The 20,721-nt window shown below is 39.0% G+C and overlaps 4 protein-coding genes across 13 annotated transcripts; 2 read left to right on the forward strand and 2 right to left on the reverse strand.

Moving 5' to 3' along the window:
• Positions 1-149: 149 nt before the first annotated feature.
• On the reverse strand, positions 150-4,488 carry Brd8 (Bromodomain containing 8). 3 transcript variants are annotated; one of them, XM_076822021.1, is made up of 4 exons: positions 4,206-4,488; positions 1,925-3,934; positions 483-1,894; positions 150-400 (listed from the first exon to the last, which is right to left on the reverse strand). In XM_076822021.1, exons 1-4 carry the CDS (start codon positions 4,222-4,224, stop codon positions 221-223), a joined length of 3,621 nt encoding a protein of 1,206 aa, XP_076678136.1. In that variant the 5' UTR covers positions 4,225-4,488; the 3' UTR covers positions 150-220. The 3 variants fall into 3 exon arrangements, with proteins under 3 accessions (XP_076678136.1, XP_076678137.1, XP_076678134.1); XM_076822022.1 differs by having other exon boundaries at positions 1,931-3,934; positions 4,206-4,487; XM_076822019.1 differs by having other exon boundaries at positions 483-3,934; positions 4,206-4,487.
• A 731-nt stretch (positions 4,489-5,219) lies between these two features.
• Positions 5,220-8,522, forward strand: LOC143374125 (tetraspanin-33). Of its 2 annotated transcripts, none has more exons than XM_076822030.1 (5): positions 5,220-5,312; positions 6,030-6,233; positions 6,322-6,495; positions 6,753-6,884; positions 6,982-8,522. In XM_076822030.1, exons 1-5 carry the CDS (start codon positions 5,235-5,237, stop codon positions 7,216-7,218), a joined length of 825 nt encoding a protein of 274 aa, XP_076678145.1. In that variant the 5' UTR covers positions 5,220-5,234; the 3' UTR covers positions 7,219-8,522. The 2 variants fall into 2 exon arrangements, with proteins under 2 accessions (XP_076678145.1, XP_076678143.1); XM_076822028.1 differs by lacking the exon at positions 5,220-5,312 and adding an exon at positions 5,319-5,864.
• An 857-nt stretch (positions 8,523-9,379) lies between these two features.
• Noc3 (Nucleolar complex protein 3) lies at positions 9,380-15,772 on the forward strand. 2 transcript variants are annotated; one of them, XM_076822583.1, is made up of 10 exons: positions 9,380-9,549; positions 9,704-9,972; positions 10,056-10,323; positions 10,399-10,702; positions 10,780-11,114; positions 11,200-11,570; positions 11,649-11,813; positions 11,892-12,249; positions 12,583-12,680; positions 12,756-15,772. In XM_076822583.1, exons 1-10 carry the CDS (start codon positions 9,544-9,546, stop codon positions 12,961-12,963), a joined length of 2,382 nt encoding a protein of 793 aa, XP_076678698.1. In that variant the 5' UTR covers positions 9,380-9,543; the 3' UTR covers positions 12,964-15,772. The 2 variants fall into 2 exon arrangements, with proteins under 2 accessions (XP_076678698.1, XP_076678700.1); XM_076822585.1 differs by having other exon boundaries at positions 10,411-10,702.
• Positions 11,530-20,341, reverse strand: Rcd1 (Reduction in Cnn dots 1). 6 transcript variants are annotated; one of them, XM_076822581.1, is made up of 8 exons: positions 19,849-20,340; positions 19,459-19,751; positions 18,804-19,389; positions 18,307-18,588; positions 17,532-18,233; positions 17,044-17,416; positions 16,621-16,947; positions 11,530-14,798 (listed from the first exon to the last, which is right to left on the reverse strand). In XM_076822581.1, the coding sequence occupies exons 2-8, from the start codon at positions 19,710-19,712 to the stop codon at positions 13,651-13,653; spliced, it is 3,672 nt and encodes a 1,223-aa protein (XP_076678696.1). In that variant the 5' UTR covers positions 19,713-19,751; positions 19,849-20,340; the 3' UTR covers positions 11,530-13,650. The 6 variants fall into 6 exon arrangements, with proteins under 6 accessions (XP_076678696.1, XP_076678693.1, XP_076678694.1 ...); XM_076822578.1 differs by having other exon boundaries at positions 17,041-17,416; positions 19,459-19,808; positions 19,941-20,336; XM_076822579.1 differs by having other exon boundaries at positions 17,041-17,416; positions 19,886-20,336.
• Positions 20,342-20,721: the final 380 nt, after the last annotated feature.

Here is a 20,721-nt window from a genome sequence, read left to right on the forward strand (position 1 = left end):
AGGAAAAATGTACAATGTTCCCGCTCTATACTTAGAAAATGTTTCTTTCTCGTCGTGGGAAAATATTGAATTAGTAGGCATCTTTTACATTGAATATTTCCCCCCGATCTAATGGCAGGGCAGAGATTTTCAACTCTCTTTGGTCCGGCTTGTCGGTAAAACTTGTTCGGAACTTTAATGTTTCGATACGCGCACATGTGTATAAAACAAATTCAACACCCTAATCATTTTCCGATTTTCTACGTTTCCTCGAACGCGGGCCATCAGTATCATGAGGGCTCGGTGTAATGTGACTTCGTTTCCTCTTTACGCCACCGTCACTGGTCTCCCTGTGGCTGCTACTCGCGGCAGTTCTTGTTTCTCTTCCAAGTGTTCCCTCACCAGTCACCTGCACTAATATCTACAACGGATGCAAGTGAATATTTATTACGAATAATGGGTAGAATACATGTATCGGGACACCAGGTGTTCCAGATTCATACCTGCATATGTTGTAGACACTCCTCCTGCATCGAAACTGCCATTTTATAAATAAATGTATCGTGCTTGTTGTACATGATGGCATTTTGAAACATTAGCATAACGTCACGTTGAAAGTGCATCGTGGATCTGATAGTGCCATTGTCGATATTCTTTTTGATAGTCAACAAATCCATGGGTCTAAAGATGACAGAGTGATATCCAGGTGCCTGATCTTCCGTAATAGGCCTCAAGAATACGGATGCATATTTATGCGTAGCAAGACGATTGTAAACTAACATAACTGCCTTCTTCCATGCTCTGTAATCTGCGCCTTCTCCAGTGCCCTCGTTCTCGGGCTCGCTATCGATCGAAGCGTTTTGTTTCTTCGAATAAGTTTTCATAGCACGACCTCCACTTAATTTGCTTAAGGAAGATTCTTCTTCGTCCAATTCGACGGTATCCTCACTGGCGTTTATCACAGATTCGGTTTCTTTCCTCGTGTGTTGTTCGTTGGCGACATCTTTCTTATCCTCTTCGTCCTCCTTTTCCAGCTGTATTTCATCTTTCTTTACTTGTGGTGCGAGATTACCTTCTAACCGACTCTTGGGCTCTTCTTCCACCTTGTTCACTTCCTCGAGTGCAGCTTCCCTTTTCTTAATGATGGAAACATCCGTTTCGGTTTTAATCGAATCCATACATTTTTCTCTGCAAGTTTTAGCTTCTTCTTCTAAACTTGCTGATTCAGCGGGGTTCTGTACAATGGTTGTGTCGTCCATTTCTTCTTCCTTAATTTCTATATCCTGTAGAATACAACTTGCAACTATATCTTTAGAAGAATCCTCGGCATCCTCTTGTTTGGGTTTATCGTCTGTATAAATTTCTAGAGTGTCTTCCGTCTGTTCTTCTTGAGACTTCTCCATCGAATCGCGGCTCACTTCTATAATGGCTTTCTCTTTTATTACAATTACAGGTTCCTCTTTAAACGACCCTTGTTGGGATTCTGTACTTTCGATTGTATTCTCGTTCATGTTTTCTTCGGTTATTTGCTTCTTAGTATCCAAACTATGCATACTTTCATCGTCCTCCAAGATTAAACTAATATCCTGTGACTTTTCAGTGTCCTCTGTGCTAGGAAGATTGGTATCGGTCACTTTAAAAGAAACGCTAACCACTTCTGCCATAGGCAAATGTTGCTGTTCACCCGTAATTTTAGCAAGGTGCATTTCCAATTGATCCAGTACCTGATTGTCTTTATTTTCTAATTGCACCAAACATTCTTGTTGCGATTGATTACTTGGAGAGTCGTCCTTGGCCTCTGGTACAATCGCTTCTATTTCTTCTTCTTCTGCTCCGTCCGCTTCGTGTTGTTCCTCCACGTCCTCTTCTTCTTCTTCTTCTCCTCCCTCTCCTTCTTCGCCCATTTCCTCAGTCGCTACATGATCATGATCATGATCATGATCACGATCACGATCACAATCATGATCACGATCCCGATCACGATCACGACCACAATCACGATGGTGATTGTTGTCGTCTTCATCATCATCGTCGTGGTCGTCGTCGTCGTCATCATTATCATTATCATTATCATCATCATCGCCACCGCCGCCGCCGCCGATGCCGACACCGCTGCCGCCACCACCGTCCTCATCGTCGTCGACGTCATCGTCATCGTCATCGTCGTCGTTGTCGTCATCGTCGTCTTCATCGTTGTTGTCTTCGTCGCCACCGGCACCGCCGTCTTTGTCGTTGTCGTCGTCGTCCTCGTCGTCGTCCTCATCGTCATCATCATACACAAGTGGTTTTGTTGGCATTTTTGAATCGCTTCCTTCGACTTTTGCCTTCAAACTAGAGTCCATGGTATCGAATTCGTCGACAACTGGTTTCTGTTCTAGTGGCGCATCTTTACCATTCTCCCCATTTCGAGCGTCTAATTGAGGAACGAGTTGATCGTACAACAGTACCCTATCGTCGCACGTGCTCTCTTCAGACTTGACTTCTTCAGACATATTTGTTATACTTTCGGGTATTTCAGCGACAATAATTTTTGGCTCCTGTGGCTCGATTGCAACTGTTCCTATAATTTCAGCGATATTCGACGTGCTGGAGTCAATTTCTTCAATAGCCATTTCGCTTTCCGGTGAATTAGAGAGTGATGCAACTTCGTCTACATCCCTAGGCTCTGGTCGTTCTGTGACCATTGGTACTTGATGAATGTGAGGTAGAGTAAGAGCGTTGATCGCTGTGGCAGCCGTGTCTAAAGCCGGTGGACTCCCAGTTATCTCTTCCTTTATTATTTCTTCTAAATCCCCAATAATCTCGTTAATTTCATCTTTGTCCATCACGTCTGACATTATATCTTTACGTATTACATCATCTATATTATCGATTATTTGCACCATACTTTTATTTACTGGAATACTTGCTGCACAGAGCAGAAGTGATTGGGTAGACGCAGGTGTATCGTTCTGAATTGTTACTGGTTGAACGGGTTGTGGCTGATGAGTAGTATGAGTAGCGGTCGGCAGATTTTGTTGAGATACAATGGTCGTAGCTGCTTGTAAATTTGGTAGGGGGCCTCTTTGCGTGTTAGCGGGCATTTCTAATAACATGGATAGAGTTGGCGCACCGACCGATGGTCTTGGCTCCACCGACGGTGGTGTATTGGAAATCGCGGGATCAACTATTCGATGCAATTGAGATGATACATTTTGCGTCAACTGAGAGTTTGGCACTTTAGGACTAGAACCAAGTAAACTCGTAATTGTAGGAGAGCTCGCTTGTACCGTAGTAGTCGATGCTTGGATTTGCGTCGGACTTGGCGACTTTAGTAGACTTGTTAATAAAGGCGATCTTCCACCTCTATTCTTCTTTTCATCTTCATCCATCGCCTCTGCCGCTTCCAGAGTTTCCATTATAATCTCTGTAGGTTTGCGTTGATTTATATTAGATACCCCTTGTGGTAGAGAATTTAATTCTTGTTTCTGTTGACGTTTCACTAGCCACGCTGTATGCGTTTTAGATTTTTGTTCCAGCTCCCGATCCCCATCCAGCTCCTGTTCAATCGTCATCCACATCTCTCTCAACTTGGCCTCCGTGACCGATCCAGCCATTACTATATTCATTTCAGCTTTGAGTCGACGATACTCATCCCTCTGCTGGGCCAGAATTTGTCCCAATTCGGCTATTCTTTCTCGAGTTAGTCTTCCAACTATGGATTCACCTGTGGTTTCTCCGCTCTCTCTTTTCTTTCTTTTCGGGGTGTCAGCATTCTCTAATAAATGTGCATACTGAATGGCACAAGACTTTTGAGAGAACCAATCGGGTGGTCTTGGATTTTCTTTCTCGACAAATGCTTTCATAGTTTTAGATACGCTCATCCAATTTTGATCACCCGACTTCAAGACGCTGGACGCCAAGCATAGTTGTTCGCGCGTACTCCAATTATCGTAGGATCGTTTCAACGATAATCCTAAGGAATGAATAAGTATAAGGTAATAGAAACGGGAGGAAATGTCGGGCGATCAACAAGTGGAACGCGATGAACGCGACAAATGATATGCGCGTGTGTGTCTCGGTGTTTTAATGATGTTTATAGTTTTATAGGTTAACGAGTGCTGTTTACTTGTTTTTGGTACGCCTATTTTAAATTCGTACGAGATGCATGACAACTCGCTCTATTGACGTTTGATAATACTGTTTGCCTGAGAGCGAGAAGCGTAAATAAACAATAAAGAACTTACTGTCTTGTACCGATGCCATTGTTCCGGGTAAAAATCCGACAGACTCGGATAGCTAGTACGTATCTGTCGCAGGTGTCAGCCAGCTGGTGAATCAACTACTTGTTCGTTGGAATTTTTTTGGTCATATGATTAATAACAATCCTCATAGATGATGTAAAAGTGGTGCGTACCACTACCATCGTGTATGTAGTATGTATGTACATACCATACAAAGATACGCAGCGCGGTTCGTTTTATTTTCCTGAAAGGTGGAAGGGGTGGACAGCTGGTTTCGTCTTAGAGCATATAAACTGATATAAACATGGAGGAAGCATGCAATGGGCGAAAATATGGCGAAAATGTAGACGGCGGTAAAAAGAGAAAAATATACATGATGGACACCCTCCCTCTTTCTAGCGTCAGGGGCGACAGTGCTTTTCTTTTGATGTTAGAAAGAGAGAGGGTGTCCCCAATCTATATCTTTCTCTTTCTACTACCGTCTACATTTTCGCCATGGACATAGGAATTTAGGGACCAATAGGGACGGAGGAATAGTTGCGACTTTAGGCAAGGTGAGTAATACGTATTTGAGGGGCAGGGGGGAGAGCACCTACATCTGCCTGCATTTGATTGGTTGCATTCTTCGTCTGCTCCGTACCGCTAATTATGAAAAAGTGTTTGCTACAGATTAGTACATACAGACGTTTAATTGTATGTATATACTAACGAAGTGATTATTCATGAATATAAATTGTAAAAATAATGAAAATTGAAGAGAAATATGCATTTATAATTATTAAAATATATGAGGTGAATACGCACTGCATACCACACTACGAGAAACGTTTCAAATATGGCTGCCACTATCTCTACTTGCGCCGCGACAAACATTCATCATTACACATCACTGCGCTTGCGCGAAGCAGCAGCCAATAGAAAGAAGGTGTATGTTACCTCGTCGCCCCTCCCGCAAGGATATCACCCCCCGCAACTATTCCTCCGTCACTATATTTCTATGTCCATGATTTTCGCTCATTGCATGCTTCCTCCATGTTTATATGTTCTAAGGGTTTTGTCTATAACGAAAGCGGGGAATGGAAGAAACAAAACTGTAATGGCGGATACAAAGTAAGCTGTTTGCAGTTCTGTTCAAGTATGATGTATGGTGTATTGTATTGTACACACCAGTGCGAACATACATACTGTACACAGCGTTTTGTGCGGTGTACTCGACTTGTGTTCACGAGCGGTCAAATACATATATAACGTCTGTCATTAACTGTTTGCGAAGGATCGAGTGAGAAGCTAGTAAATATGCGCTCAGCAGCGCTCAGTGCGAAAGGAATGATTCATTGAATTAGGAATGGGATCGGTGTAATTTCTACGTGTATATATTATATATATGCATGCATGCACAGCTCAGAGTGTAGCTGATTGTGAGCTACGTACATACGTGTATACTTATGTATATTACGTACACGCCGAAAAATACAAGTACATGTGTATGTACATGCACATACAAGACGACAGAGAGAGAGACAAAAGTATCGAGCAAAGTGTAATAGCTTGTAAAACAGTTTTTACATTACGATGATGAATAATCGGCGGCGAACAAATAACTTTACCTATGTTAGTTCATGTGTAAAGTACATGATATTTATGCTTAATTTTGTTTTTTGGGTAAGTAAATTTTGATTCTGTCTCTTTCAATTGCCTACATTTTCGCGCGAGTAATAATAATCTGGTGTAAGGATAAACAAGTGGCAGGTGGTATTAAACATATTAATTGTTTATTCACCTATGACAGTAGATGTGTAATCATAGTCATCGTGTTGCATTGTACAGTTATTTGGAGGACTGTTAATCGGAGTGGGCTTGTACGCGTTTGTGGACAAATGGCAGGCGACCGGTTCCGTTCGAGTGGAAAACGTCTACGACGTGGTCCTGAACATTTCGCTTGTAATGGTTATAGCAGGAGGAGTAGTATTTGTTGTCAGCTTCGCTGGATGCGTGGGAGCATTACGTGAAAACACTTGTCTTTTGAAATTTGTTAGTATCGCTTATTATAGCCTATACGAATACTCATTAAATATCTGCTTCATCTAATTGTAACAGTTTACATTCGTTTGTTGTGCAGTATTCGTTGTGTTTATTGGTGTTCTTTCTTCTTGAAATGGGCGTAGCAATCGTCGGTTTTGTATTTCCGCATACGTTACAATCTTTATTGGAGGAATCCTTTACGGATAAAATCATTCAAACATACAGAGAAGACCCTGATTTGCAGAATTTTATTGACTTTGGACAGCAAGAAGTAAGTAGAAAACGAGTTGTCATTCCATGCAAAATCGGACACTTTTCGGAGTAACATTTCAGATTTAGGTGAAACTTGGATATGTTGTAGTCTTCAGGGATATATAAACATATATCGACGGATTTTTCAAAATATCAAAAATTGTGAATCTTACAGCTCTTTGAAATGTAGTGTTAACTTTTTTTCAAAAAATTATAATGTGTCGGAAATAATAATGTTTAATAACACGAGCCCCCCTTTCTATTTTCATGGAGCAGTTTAGGTGCTGTGGTTTAAGCCAAGAAGGCTATTTGGATTGGGGGAAAAACGAATACTTTAATTGTTCTAGTCCTAGCGTAGAACGGTGTGGTGTGCCATTCTCTTGTTGCATCAATGCTACAGACATATCGGTAAGTGGACCTTTGGAGCTATGGGGGAAGACGGCATATCGTGTCGGTATAGTTGAAACGAGCAATTGTTTATGATAAATATGATTTTAATTCGCAGAGTGGTCTTGTTAATATAATGTGTGGCTATAAGGTTCAAATGTTACCAGTATCCGAAGCAGGCAAGAAGGTATGGACTAGCGGTTGCATCGAAATTGTGCGAAGTTGGGCGGAACGTAATCTGTATACGATAGCTGGCATTGCTTTAGGTATAGCGCTGAGCCAATTGTTTGTCATATATCTTGCCAAAACATTAGAAGGCCAAATTGAACTGCAAAAGTCTCGATGGCATTCCTGAGCTTGACTTCAGGCCACCTACCGCTATCAGATTCATTCACCCCCTAGCAGGCAGGTGGCCAGTGGCCGAACGCGAGGCCAGGACATTGAAAGAAATGTAAACGTGCGAATGACGTTACTTGTCCTATTCGCGATCTCTGTATACATACTGTGCATTTTGTCTCTGATCAGACTTGTTCTTTACTTTAAAAACTATTTTCACATATATCTAAGCAAAGGTTAGCTTTTACGTATCCCTAGAGATTATCCCGTTTTTATAATGAATTTCATGGCGTCTCAATTAATTCATCGCTGGTACTGTTTTATTTTCAACTTTTAGCAATATAGCTTTACATGTTCTTTCGCCCTTTGAAAGTTTTACATTTTACAGTTTACAGTTTATATTATGTACATTACTTGTGTAACGCACAAGTGAGAAATATGACTCCATTCGTGCCATTGAGTAATGTACGAATTTTCTATAGTAAAGGCTGCGCGTCTGCGATTAACAGAGTTCTTAATTAATAGAGAATTTAATGAGATATACGTACATCATATGCATACACCAGGATAGTCGATTCTCTAATAATACTTGATAATCTCGACATTTCACTGGAGGCGATAATGTTTGCATCAGAATTTCCGTTCATTATCAGAATTGTACATCTAATGTGTATTCCAATTCGAGCAATTCGATTAAACAATTGACCTACGGGAGAGTCGAGGTAGCATCGTATAATTGATAAGGTAGATCTAATCCCTAAGAGAATGAAACTCTGTTTAGCGAAACCGGTTGCGCTTTCCCATCGATGAGAGTCGCTCGAATCAGTTTTCCCAACAAGTAAGTAATAATCACCTGATACGACGAGTTATAATATAATTACTATGCGGGTAAAACACGCACATTGCTCGGACAAATTTAACTGAAAGGCTCTCTCGCTGTGTATTTATCTTTCTTAATGTATGTATGAACGTGTTGAGAAAATATGCATCAATTAAGCGTATAGCTGATGCTTACGAAACGAGATTTTTTTATACTTGATTCATTTCCATTTCCATTTCTATTTTCATTTCCATTATTAAAATAGAAATTTTGTACATTGGCTAGTATAACCGAAGCGTACAAGTGAGAAAACGTCCAGTGCCAAACTCGGGATATTGTCTTGTAAGTACTTTTATTTGAAGCGAGTCTGACAATAAGCTGGTGTAAATGATTTTATTCATCGAGTGCATATAGAATGCATCCGCGTGTCTTTTTATGAAGAATAAATGTAAAACTGATGTAAGAAACCATCTAGTTTGTAATAAACAGGTTTTGATCCAACATATTGTCCTCGATGCTATTCTTGGGAAAACATTTCCTCCACTGGAGCTAGGAAAGCGAGGCAAGTATGTACCTACATATTCTATGTGTTTGTACCCTTTTTAATCGTACAGTTAAAACTTGCAGAAATTTATCATGAGCCTTTAGAAATTCCAATTCGATCGTAGTCCTACTAATTGAATTTTTAGATGATAAAAGCTTGCAAGATTTCAATCGCTTGTAATGTACTAAACATGCAAGTATATATATTAGGGTGGGCCAAAAAAATCAAATTTTCGAAACTCGAAACAGCTTAGCGCGTAAAAGTTGCGTCTGGGGAAGATAAATGGAGGCAAAAAAAAATTTTTTTGAATGCAGTGTATGCAGTTAAAAAAAAAGGGTCCGCACCCCCTCCCCTCAAACCTCGTGTCGATCGGCCGCTGGGCCATTCGGAAGTATATCCTTATTTTTTATTCGAAGCTCCACAAATAATTTTTTTATTCGACGGGAATTCATCCGACGGCCACAGATAATTTTTTCATTCGGCGGGAATTCATCTGAAGCTTCGAATAATTTTCTCACTTTCATTTGTATTTGTATTTAAAGTTATTTAAGGGGGACCCCACCTTGAAGCTACTAACAAAAGACAAAGTTAGGGATTTTTTTGTTCGTATAAATAAAAATTAGGGCTTGGATTTTTTAGTTTTAAAGCAATTTTTGCAAAACGAGTTGCTTAACCGTTTCTCAGCAAGAAGAATGATTGTTTACCATCATTTACCATTTGTTTGAAGAAAGAAATTTTAAGATTTCTCTCGCTTTCGTTTCATTAAGTTTATGTAGAGGGCGCGCACATAACTATCAAGGATATAGCTAATATAGCGGTACAATACAGGGACACGTGTTGTCAGTATTGAGAGAAATCAAGTGTAAGCGGTGTGCTGTTTTGTTTACGATTAATTAATCTTAATCGGTAAACGGACAATCGTCTTTAATTGTTTTAGCGAGTAAAGATTTTACTAGAACGATAATTGAAAGTACGCAAGGATGGGGGTGAGTAGAAATCACGTTACTATTTGAAAATCAAAATAATAATCCAAGAGGTAACCTAATTATTTTATTTAAAGATCGTGTATGTAAGCATTGTTTTTAGCTTAGCAATATTTGAAATGATTAAACAAAAATATGTGTGTTTTTAATAAAACAGAAGAAGGTGAGAATTAGCGCGATTAAAAGAAATAATCAGAAAAGGACTAAGCTTACGAGGCAAGGGAAAATTAAAACACAACGGCACAAACCAGCAAAGACACATGTTCAGAAAGCAGTAACGTCGCATCCAGAATCGATAGAGGAGGAAGAAGAAAGCGACCATGGGCAAGATCTTATGGATATGGTTGAAGAGGATGATTTGAACTTTCTTAGAGAAGCTATTTCTAATAAATCCTACCATCTGTTGAAGGAAGTACATTTAAACGAGTAAGCTGAAACACGTTTGTTGGTATTGGTGCTATATCTCAAGTTCATTCTGATCTCTTCACTCGGAATTATGTGTTATTTAGAAGGGGTGATGTAAGAAGGAAAGAAAAGAGTAAGGGGAGGACAAATGAAGAAATGTTTGAGGAAATGTACGAGAGTGATATGTCGAGGATAATCGAGGGAAAGGGTACAGAAAAGGTTCGTATGTTACTACCTACAAAGACTCGGAATGGTGTTGTGGAGAAAAGACTAATCTCGGAATGCAACGATCGAGATGCTGAAACTAGGTCCAACGAGGTACACAATCGGGTGCAGACAGAAGACTGTATGGAAATGGAAACATTGTTACGCGTAAGCATCCAAAATAAATTTGCCAGATAAATGTATCGGTAACTTGACTCCCTATAAAAGGTTTTTCTGTACTAGCCAATGTTTCAGAACGAAGAGAAAAATGAGAATGCCGGACCTGTGTCCGTGATAGAACTCGTGGCGTGTCGCGAACAACTATTAAGATCTAAACGTTTAAAGATTGGGTTACTTTCCAGTAGTCTTTTAGAAGCACCCGAGCTCAAGTCTGAAAATTTCAGGGCACTGTTAGAATTAATGGAAGAAACAGATCCACAAGTATGGATCACAGTTAGGAAATTAGCAACTGTATCTTTGTTAGAAGTTTTCAAAGATCTGCTACCATCCTATAATATTCTACAATCTCAAGAAGAAGGTGTAAAATGTATGTAACCGTGATGAGTGAAGAGTTGAGGACCCAATCGATACTGTTAATTATGTTATAATTTTTTTCATCTCTAGTGAAAAAGTCAACACTGGCATTGCGGGATCACGAGACCACATTATTAAGCAATTACAAGCGTTATTTGCAGAAATTAGAAAAGATGTCTGGCGTACTAAGAAAGAAGAGAGGAGATACGCGACAATTAAAACAGCACGAAATCGAATTGGGCGAGCTTTCGGTAACATGCTTGTGCGATCTTCTAACCACTCATCCTTATTTCAACTATTCTGTAAACATAGCGAGTTTCCTTATACCATTATTGGATAATAAACATCAGTTTGTAAGAGAGTATGTGGCAAAGTGCATCTCTCGAGTATTCGAGCAAGACAAACGGATTGAATTGTCGCTTACAGTAAGGAATTTGTACACTTAAATACACTTACGATCCTATATCCTAATAGCAGTGGTAGCATTATTATTATTTATAAAACTTTCAGATAGTGCGCAAGCTAAATCAGTATATAAAATTAAAGGCTCATTCTGTTCACCCGCAAGTTGTCACTGTACTTTTGTCTCTTCGCATAAAAGACGTCAACTTGGACAAAGAAAAAGAAGACGAGACTAAACAGAGAAAGCTTATGTCTCATAAGCAGAGAATTCTTGCCTTAAGCAAACGAGAGCGAAAGAAGAATAAGAAGCTTGAGCAAGTCGAAAGAGAATTACTTGAAACCAAAGCTGAAGAGAATAAATTGTCTAAAGAAAAACTGCTCACTGAAATAACAGGCATAGTGTTTACAGTTTATTTCAGAATTTTAAAACAAGCTCCGAATAGTAAAATTTTATCTATTTGCCTCGAGGGCTTGGCAAAGTACAGTAACTTTTATCTACATTTCTTTTTTAGCTTTACATTACATTACATACTTGTTTATATGTGATATAATTACAGATTTGCGCATTGTATAAACTTGGAATTTTACCAAGATTTAATGACTGCCATAGATCAATTGATGGAACATGGCAATCCAAGTCTGAGGGATCAATTACATTGCATTCAATGTGTATTTATAATATTATCGGGTCAAGGTTCGGCATTGAATCTGGATCCTTATAGGTTTGTGTCCTTATAGAAAAGCGATTCCAAGGGTGTTGAGCGGAAACTCACTACTCAAATTATAATTATATTCTGTAGGTTTTATGTACATCTATATAAAAATTTGTTAAACATTCACTGTGGTAAGACCCAGTCAGAGACAGAGATTCTTATAAAGACTTTACTGCAAGTTCTAATTCATAGAAGAAAAAGAATCGCGCGAGATCGCTTGACAGCATTTATCAAAAGAATAGCCATCGTGACATTACAATCCCAACATAATGTGGCTGCCAGCATACTGGCCATTATAAAACAAAGTTTGCAACTTGGAAAAGCAGCAGATGTTTTATTAGATACTGACTGTAGTACTGGAGACGGTTTTTATCAACCAGAATTGCAAGAACCCGAGTGCTGCAATGCGGATCGTTCAGCACTATGGGAACTCGCAGCTTTGCAGGTATGTACATGTACATATACTATTGCGGGATGGGAAGAAGGCCGACTACCCACAAGCTGAATGAAATGTCACAGAGGCAAGGGAAATCGCTCGCTCGCTCCACTCAATCCCTTGCAACAAAGTCCGCCGCGTAACGCAGAACGTGAATGAAACAAATCACGACAGCCCGCGGATATGGACAGCCGCTAAGAACCTAAAAGTATTTCAGCTTGTGGGTAGTCGGCCTTCTTCCCATCTCGCAATAGTACATATGTATGCATATAGTTGGATTAGTGCAACTACATAACGTATTATTAACATTCTCGTGGACGTTTGTTTTGTTGCCGATTTTAGCGACATTATCACAGTACTGTACAAAAACTAGCAAGAAATGTAGCTTGGGGTGTGCCTTCGACCGGCGAAGGCAGTCTGCCTCCGGAAATTGCCAAACTGTAAGTGTCCACCCACGACTCTATGCGTAGAGTAATGTATTCTGACGAGATAGAAAATTTATTCATTTCTTTTAGAAGCCCGGAACAACTGTACATTGATTTTGATCCAACTGGTGTTGTATTCAAGCCAGCGGTGCCAGTTCCCAAACCTACGAAATCTACCGGATCCTTGACAACCCATCGCTTTATCAACAGTGACTTCGAGGATTACATCAATACCATAATAAATAATGAATTACCCAAGGCTGGATGCATAGATTATTATAAAGCAATCAATAGTTGAAATTTACGTTGCAACATGATTGACAACAATGAGATCAGTGGCGTATCGTTTACAAAACCTTTGAAACTGCGCGTATTTTCGAATCAATTACAAATAATGTAAACAATCATTTTGTTCGTTTCAGAACCGTGATACACGGATTTATAAATAATTGAAAATGGATACTATAAATAGTTGTTGTTTTCCATGTACAATACATATATATATATATATTTTTTATATATACATGTGTATTTCTCTTTATTATCACAATTAATAGAATTTTAAATCGTTAAATACGGAAAGATACTTTGATACTTGATCTTTGGAACAATAAATAACACGCATTAATAGAGTTAACAGAATTCAATGCTTGAAGATGTAATATTGGTACATATTTGAGCATCACTACGCAGTACTCTCTCTCTCTCTCTCTCTCTCTCTCTCTCTCTCTCTCTCTCTCTCTCTCTCTCTCTCGTACGATGTATATTCGTTGTAAACATCTTTCTAAAGAAATTTCTTATTTTCTGTAGGAAAATTTTCGGAATTTCTTTTCCTTTTCCTCTCTTTTTTTACGTTTAAACTTGCGTACAATTAGGCGATAGGAAATGATGTACATTGGTTGATTATAAAACTTGTGTCTCCGGACAAAGATGTAGTGTTTCAATTGGTGTATGATTTCCATGTTTGCAAGTAGGTAGCATTCTCTCATCTATTACGTTGCAATAGATTATCGTCTTTTATATTTACCTTTGTTTCAGTAAAAGTTTGGTTGGCATTGTCATGGTTTGTCGGCGATGTCGAATCAACTCGCTGCATAGGTATGCATTTACGTTCTATGATATTCATCTTTATAGCATCTTCGATTTCTAACGTTTCGTCTGCCGACTTGTACTCGCTTTCTCTAAATTGTCTCTCCGTAATCCGCGCATACTTATGCTCATCCTTGTTATGGTTCAACAGCTTTGGCGTATTAATTTTGTCAATTGCCTTTGTAACAACAACCCGCTCATTCTTATCGCTCTTATCGTTCTTATTGTCTCCCTGGGATGGTTGAGAATTCCTTTTCGCGAGGATTATTTTAGTGTATTTGATGGTGGGTTGACTAGTACGAGTGTGTATCGGGATTACGGCTTTAGGTTTAGATGCGGCGGGATTCTGGGCTCTTGCCCGCATCATCGCGTGATTTAAACTTGCTATATCTACATTAGGACATGTAATTGTTCGAGTACAAGGTGATACGAATAATTTGCTAGTACTTGTCTGATGATGGAGTTTGTCTTGCTTGTTGCTTATCAGAACAACTCTGGTACTACTACTATTTAGTAGTTTAGATGCGTTCTTTTCATAAACATCTGCAGGTACAGCTACTTGTGGCAAAGGTGGATTCCTTTCGATAGAATTTAAATTATCGTCATCCTTTGCAAATATTATTGGTATATCTAGTATGTTTCCCAAATCATCGTCGATATCATTTACGAGGCAATTCTTTTGTAATGCCTTGCTTGTAGGGTTTGCTTTGTGAATTCTTTGTAAATTGGACGCGCTCACTGTAATTTTTGACACTCCTTTCGTAGATTTCTGGATAGCTTTCAGTTTGTTGGAAGGTGGTAAAATAGTTGTCGAGCTATGGCTAGTCAATGGTAACACGACTGACGAATAAATGGGTTTAGCAACAAGAGAACTTTCAACCATAATTACGTTCCCACACGATGTATTATGAGAGTTATTGCTGTTAATACAGGTCGTTACTTGTTGTTGGGCTAATTGTGACATCTTGATTGCGTCCAATGTGTGGGTAGAACTCTGCACAGGATGCGAAGAGTTACCGGTGGTTGTTGCCATGTCGTCCATCACTATAAAATATGTAGGTAAGGTTCGAGAATCTTTTAAATCATTAATATAGACAAGCTAATATACATATTGATAATTTATCGACTCGATGCAAATTCCATTCGAGGATAGAGTCTCGTCTAAAACTTTTTACATCAAGTACAGTTTGTACAATAATAATTTAAAAACACTAAAAACTTGTCGGATAACGTTGTGTGTATGCGTACGTGTGTGCGCCCGTGTTGTTGTATTTCTCGTTGTCGTAATAAAATCAGAATGACCCATTTCGTAGAGACTATTCTACTCGTAACGATATTACGAGCGTTAATCGAATTAAAGTTTGACCAAGCGTTAGTAGTGAGGAACATTCAACTAATTAATATTTATCTTGCTCATTCGTTTAAAGTATGTAAAGTACGCCGAGCGTGCCACCGAGCCAAATATAAATATGTAGTTGAAAATGTAAAGAGAAATAAATAAATGAGAAGCTTGATTAAACGGCTACGCACCAATAATCGTAATCTGTCTAATTCTATTGCAATAGCTCGCACACTTTGCTAATATTGAGCAGGAGTAGGGTGAGGAAACAAATAAATTCAAATTACATGAAAAAATGTTTATTTAATACAAAAGAAAAGATGGTAGTGATATATTTACAACATATTACTTTAAATGCTTTCGAATATATAAATTTGTATATCAACTTGTGTAAAATGATACAAATACGTGCTACACCCGGAGCAATATGTTTTTTTACATTACATGCTGACCAAAGATGTACGAAAAACGTGCGTATACTATACTAATAAATTCTCTTTAAATTTCTATACAACGAGAATCATTCCAGTACGTACGACACCCGGAGAAATCGACAAACAAATATATAAATATTCTAGACGAGATATCAAGACTAGAAATAACCAAGGTCTATCGGATTTATTAAGTCATGTACTTTTTTTTATTGTCATTCCACGTTGACTATCAAGGCATTTGAAAACAGATAAAAATGGTGAATGTGTGTATGTATGTATGAATGTGTGTATGTATGTAGGTAGGTAGGTAGTAGTGAAGGAAAGAGAAAGGAGCTCCTAGAATCTCACATTTAGGTAGATTTTACGAGAAAAAAGAACATTTCTATACTCCTATCTCAACACTATTCAATATTCATGCGCGTGTTTAGAATATGAAAAATAATTTTCAATTAAAAAGCAAGTGTTGAAGAATAGGACGGTAATTGATGGAAGTTGTCAACTATTTAGTGTGTCGAGTGGTAACGATAGATGTACCTGCGAAACAACGAAAGGTCCTTGATACGATAGAAATTCACACGATGTAATAAGCACCGAGGAATATGCGAATAGGGGTGACTCGATCAACACTTTCTCTTCCAACGCTCCTATTTCCCTCGACACTACGCGCGCGTCATTTTCGAGATGCTTGTCGCGCGTAGAGATCTATATTTACCATCAATCCCGCGCACGGTTCAATTAAATGAGAATTTACTTTTGCTAGCAATACTATCAAGTGTCCTCTGGGATCGTATCTCGAGGTAAATTCGATAGATCAATTAGTGTTTCTACGTGTATATTACGTGTGAATTTACCAAATATAATTCGAGCATACATATTACAATCGTGTTATATTTATATTTATACACATATGTACAAAACTGGTTATCGTTTAGATTTAGAAAATCAAAGTACCCTTCGAAAGTCATAGGCTTCAGATTCTGTAATTCATTCTTTTTGCTGATTCCAAAGCTTTTTGTACATTTAATGGAAAACTAAGCGAGATACTATGACGTAGGCGAATTACTTGGTACCCGATTAGATGATAATATTCTACCTTTTGATATGGTCGATGCAGTAGTAGTCGATGCTACGCTAGTTGCCGCAGCCGTGTTGTGTGTCGGTAGAATACTACAAGCCGCTGCTGATACACGCGTAGATGACGACGATGACGACGACGACGACGACGACGACGACGACGACGACGACGATGAGGACGACGAGGACGAGGACGACGACGACGAGGACGAGGAGGACAAAGACGAAGAGGATGAGGACGATGATGACGACGAGATTGTGGCGAGTGTCATTGAACTTTTGCCATTTAGCAAGATATTCGATAAAGATCCATTTGTCGCCCCAACCGTAGGTAAACCGTGTATCGCTATGAAGGGGATATAGAATAATACATTCTATAAGAGATGAATCGGCAGCGAGTAGTTGATTACCGTGTATTAATTTTGAAACATGGGTACACTACCTGCAGTAGGCGTATTCAATCCAATTTGGTTTCCTGGTGTTGTTTGTAAAACTTTGAGCAATTTTGCATCAGCGTGTACATCAGAAATATTAAGATGCCTGTAGTTGTTTGACATTACTTTAGAGAAAGCTTTGTTGGACGATACGATTGCTTTCATTTTTGGTAGATTCTGTAGTTGTAGATTGGCCGGTATAATCTTGGGCACTTTAGCCGAGGCAACCGAGTACTTGGGTGTAGTTAATTTTTGGGTGGTAGATACAGTTTGACTTGTCGACGATGCCGCCGGAGCTAGACGTATCGGACCGATTGGCGCTAGACTTGCCAAAGAGCCGATATTTAACGTTATGCCGCCATTATCTGAATTGGAATTCTGCTGAAATAAAAATGTACGTGTACTCTGTCGCATTTACGCTTCGTTTCCTTGGAGTTGCGTATTTCTAATTACACAAGTCTCCTTAATTAGTAGTACATTAATAGAAATGATTTACCTGACCGGGAAATCTAGACGACATCGGGTGCTCTACATAGTGAGCTTTCTGGTTATTGATCACGCGAGGTTTTCGCTTTACCGTCTGTGTGTGACTCGTATGTGCTCCACTCACTGTCACCAAACTCGATTGCGCGCCGAATGTTGCTGCTTTAGGAATCGTAGTTTCAGGTGATTGTGCGTTGTGTCCAACGGACACTGTAATCGGAGATATCGGTGTATTCGGGCGACATCTCTTTACTGTTGGAGAATTCGGTTCACTATCCACAAAACTACTTGTCGAGTTTCTTCGTTTCCGAGACTCTTTTCTGTTGCTTTTATTCTCATAATTTGACAATGACATTGATCTTAATGGTAAGGGGTGTGGTTGCGAGAGAATACTACCCACAAAGTCTCCGATTTCATCCAAGATACATCTATCCGCCATACTTTGCGTAATACCTTCCGATATCTTTCTTGCGGTAGATATTCTTAAATGATCATCAGCCGATCCAACTACTATCAAACTTGTTTCTACCAACATCCTTTCCCTAAGACCTTCCAAATCATCGCCCCTTACAAGTGTAGCATTTTGCCCAATAATGAACATAACCGGACACCGAATATCCATTAGCGTATCATCAGGCGTATTCCGTTTTCCCTCGACCGTAGAAAAAGGGAAACCGAGACAAATAACGGCGGTTACATGTTCCAACTGCGCTACCTGTGAATATTAAAATGACACGTTACATTTTACAGTGAAACATCAAGGGCATCAACAACAACTAAACATATACCTGACACGCAAGGGCAGCACCGGTATTAAAACCAACCAGTACTATTGGTTGGCCAGGGCAATCGCTTCTAACGTCTTGTATTTTAGTCCTTGTAGCCTGAACCAGTTGGTCGATGCACACCATCATGGTCATTCTATTGGCTGTCAATCCTAAATGTGTATGAACGGTAACAACCATCCCTAAAGCTCCTAATTGAGAGATCCACTTGTGTTGTCGAGAAGAGATATTAGATCCGACACCGGAAGGGGCTATTATTAAAATTGGATTTCCTGGTAATTTTTTCTACAACAATAATGACAATAATAATTACATATACCAGCGTGCAATAATCTATGTCAGGCCTGGGAATTAAGCGATCTTTTCGGCAGAGTTTCAGAAGCAACATAGGATCTTTTTTGTAAAGAATTTCCTAAGCTATAAATTGGCGTTGCTTCTGAAAGTCGACCGGAAAGATCACTTAATTCCCAAGCCTGATCTATGTAATCAACCATAATTACAATTCTATTGATATTTAAACTCGGACTAATTGGATCCCACGATCGTTTTAGAAGAGATCCAAGAGTTTCCCATGTTATAGAACCTGTTTTTGCATTGATATTTGGCTGTACAGCAATCATTTTATCGATAAGTTGAGGAATTTTCAGTCTTAACGTTTGCAATATGTCCAGATAGATTCCAAGGTATTGTTGAGGAAGGTGATCGAATAATAGACTATGCAACCATTGCGCGAGCCTCCAATCCCAACCAGCGGACGCCAATGTTTCTCTAAATCTTCTTGCAGCTGTATCGACTAATGTACGTCGATGAATTGGTTCTATAAGACTACTTGCTTTGGCTAATCTTGCGAGTCTCTCTGAATTTAATATTTCAAGCACTTTGGTAAATATTCGATTCTGAACCGGAGACCATGGAATTTTATCAAGTTGTTCTTCCCAATCTTCGTTTTCATCTTGCCGAGCAAAATTAGCCAACCTTTGAAGTTCGTCCATTTGATGGTGAGCTCTTGTAAAATCTACCGGTGGTAGAAATGCTTGGACAGCATCTTCTTCTACATCAATTTCTTCGTCACAAATGGCTTTCTCCCTAATAGATGAAAAATTACGATATAGTATTATTGTGCTTAATTCCATTTCAAAATTATGTATCGCTTACGCTGGTACACTTTTCTTGGGGAAGAAAAGCCTTTTTACAGGTTTCACGTATATATTTTCTGGTTTCCAATTCCATGGGCGGGCATAACAATGATCTTTTGTAACCACGTCGACATTCATTTCATAGCAGCCAGCAAGCTGATGCAAATACGTGGTCAATCTGTTTGGACTATCGTCGAAAGTATCGCTGATGGGACTCGACACTCTAGAGCCACTTGATGACGTGGAAGGCATTGCTGACATTATTGCCAACATTCTTCTTTTAAATGTTGTTGTTAAACAATATATCCATAACTGTGAAATTGATTTTTTCGATAAATAGTTGAAATATTACTTCTTGAATGCATAGAGCTAGAAGCAATAAGAATATATAAATTGTTTATTATAATACCTGTGATAGTAGTTGCTTTTATTATCACTTTAAATACGTGTAAATGCAGCTCAATGTATTTATCCACTGGATACTTGAAAGAAAGTAATCACCACCGAGTGCACAGCGTGGTGGCGACGAGTCTGATGTCTATTATATAAAATGAAATCACATGCTCGATTGTAAAGCGTCCTAGACGCGTAGAGGATCGATTCCTTTCGAATTATAAAACTCGTATCGAGTGTACGATTCGTTTATGAAATTAACCTAGACTATGTTGTACTGTATTCACTATTACTATTGGACACTTTTGGTTATCGCATCACAGTGTCGATTATTTTGTACGTATGTATTTACGTACTTGGGTACAACGATTTCGAAACGGAAATCGAAATTTAATGTACTCGTTTATGAATAAACAAAAGGAAGAATAGAAAAGAGCGCGTATCAATTATATATAGATTGTGAGCATATCGACATGACCTTATATCGTATCTATTGATATATATGTATGCACATAAATACATACATCATAAAACTATTCTTTGGGGAATAATTATTTTTTAAACTAAATAGTTGGAATGAGGCAGAGGTTCGATGAATATTATGTAAGTATGTATGTACATACATTATATTCGCGTAATGGCGTAATGGGGCGAAAACGGACGCATGAAATGAAATAAAACAATTGAAATTGAAAAAAACGTATCTGAACCTTAGAGCATATAGACGGGACGTCGGGACGTCAAACTAATCAACGCCAAGATGGAAAACGAAACGGCGCCAGCGCCAAACAAAGTCAACTAGTCAAACTAGGTGAGGCCGCAACCAACCAGCGTCGACAACCGATTCTCCGGCGACGCTGGTTGTCCTGGCTTGACTAGCTTGGCTTGG

This window comes from Andrena cerasifolii, chromosome 10 (genome assembly GCF_050908995.1).
Source record: "Andrena cerasifolii isolate SP2316 chromosome 10, iyAndCera1_principal, whole genome shotgun sequence".
Classification (NCBI taxonomy): domain Eukaryota; kingdom Metazoa; phylum Arthropoda; class Insecta; order Hymenoptera; family Andrenidae; genus Andrena; species Andrena cerasifolii.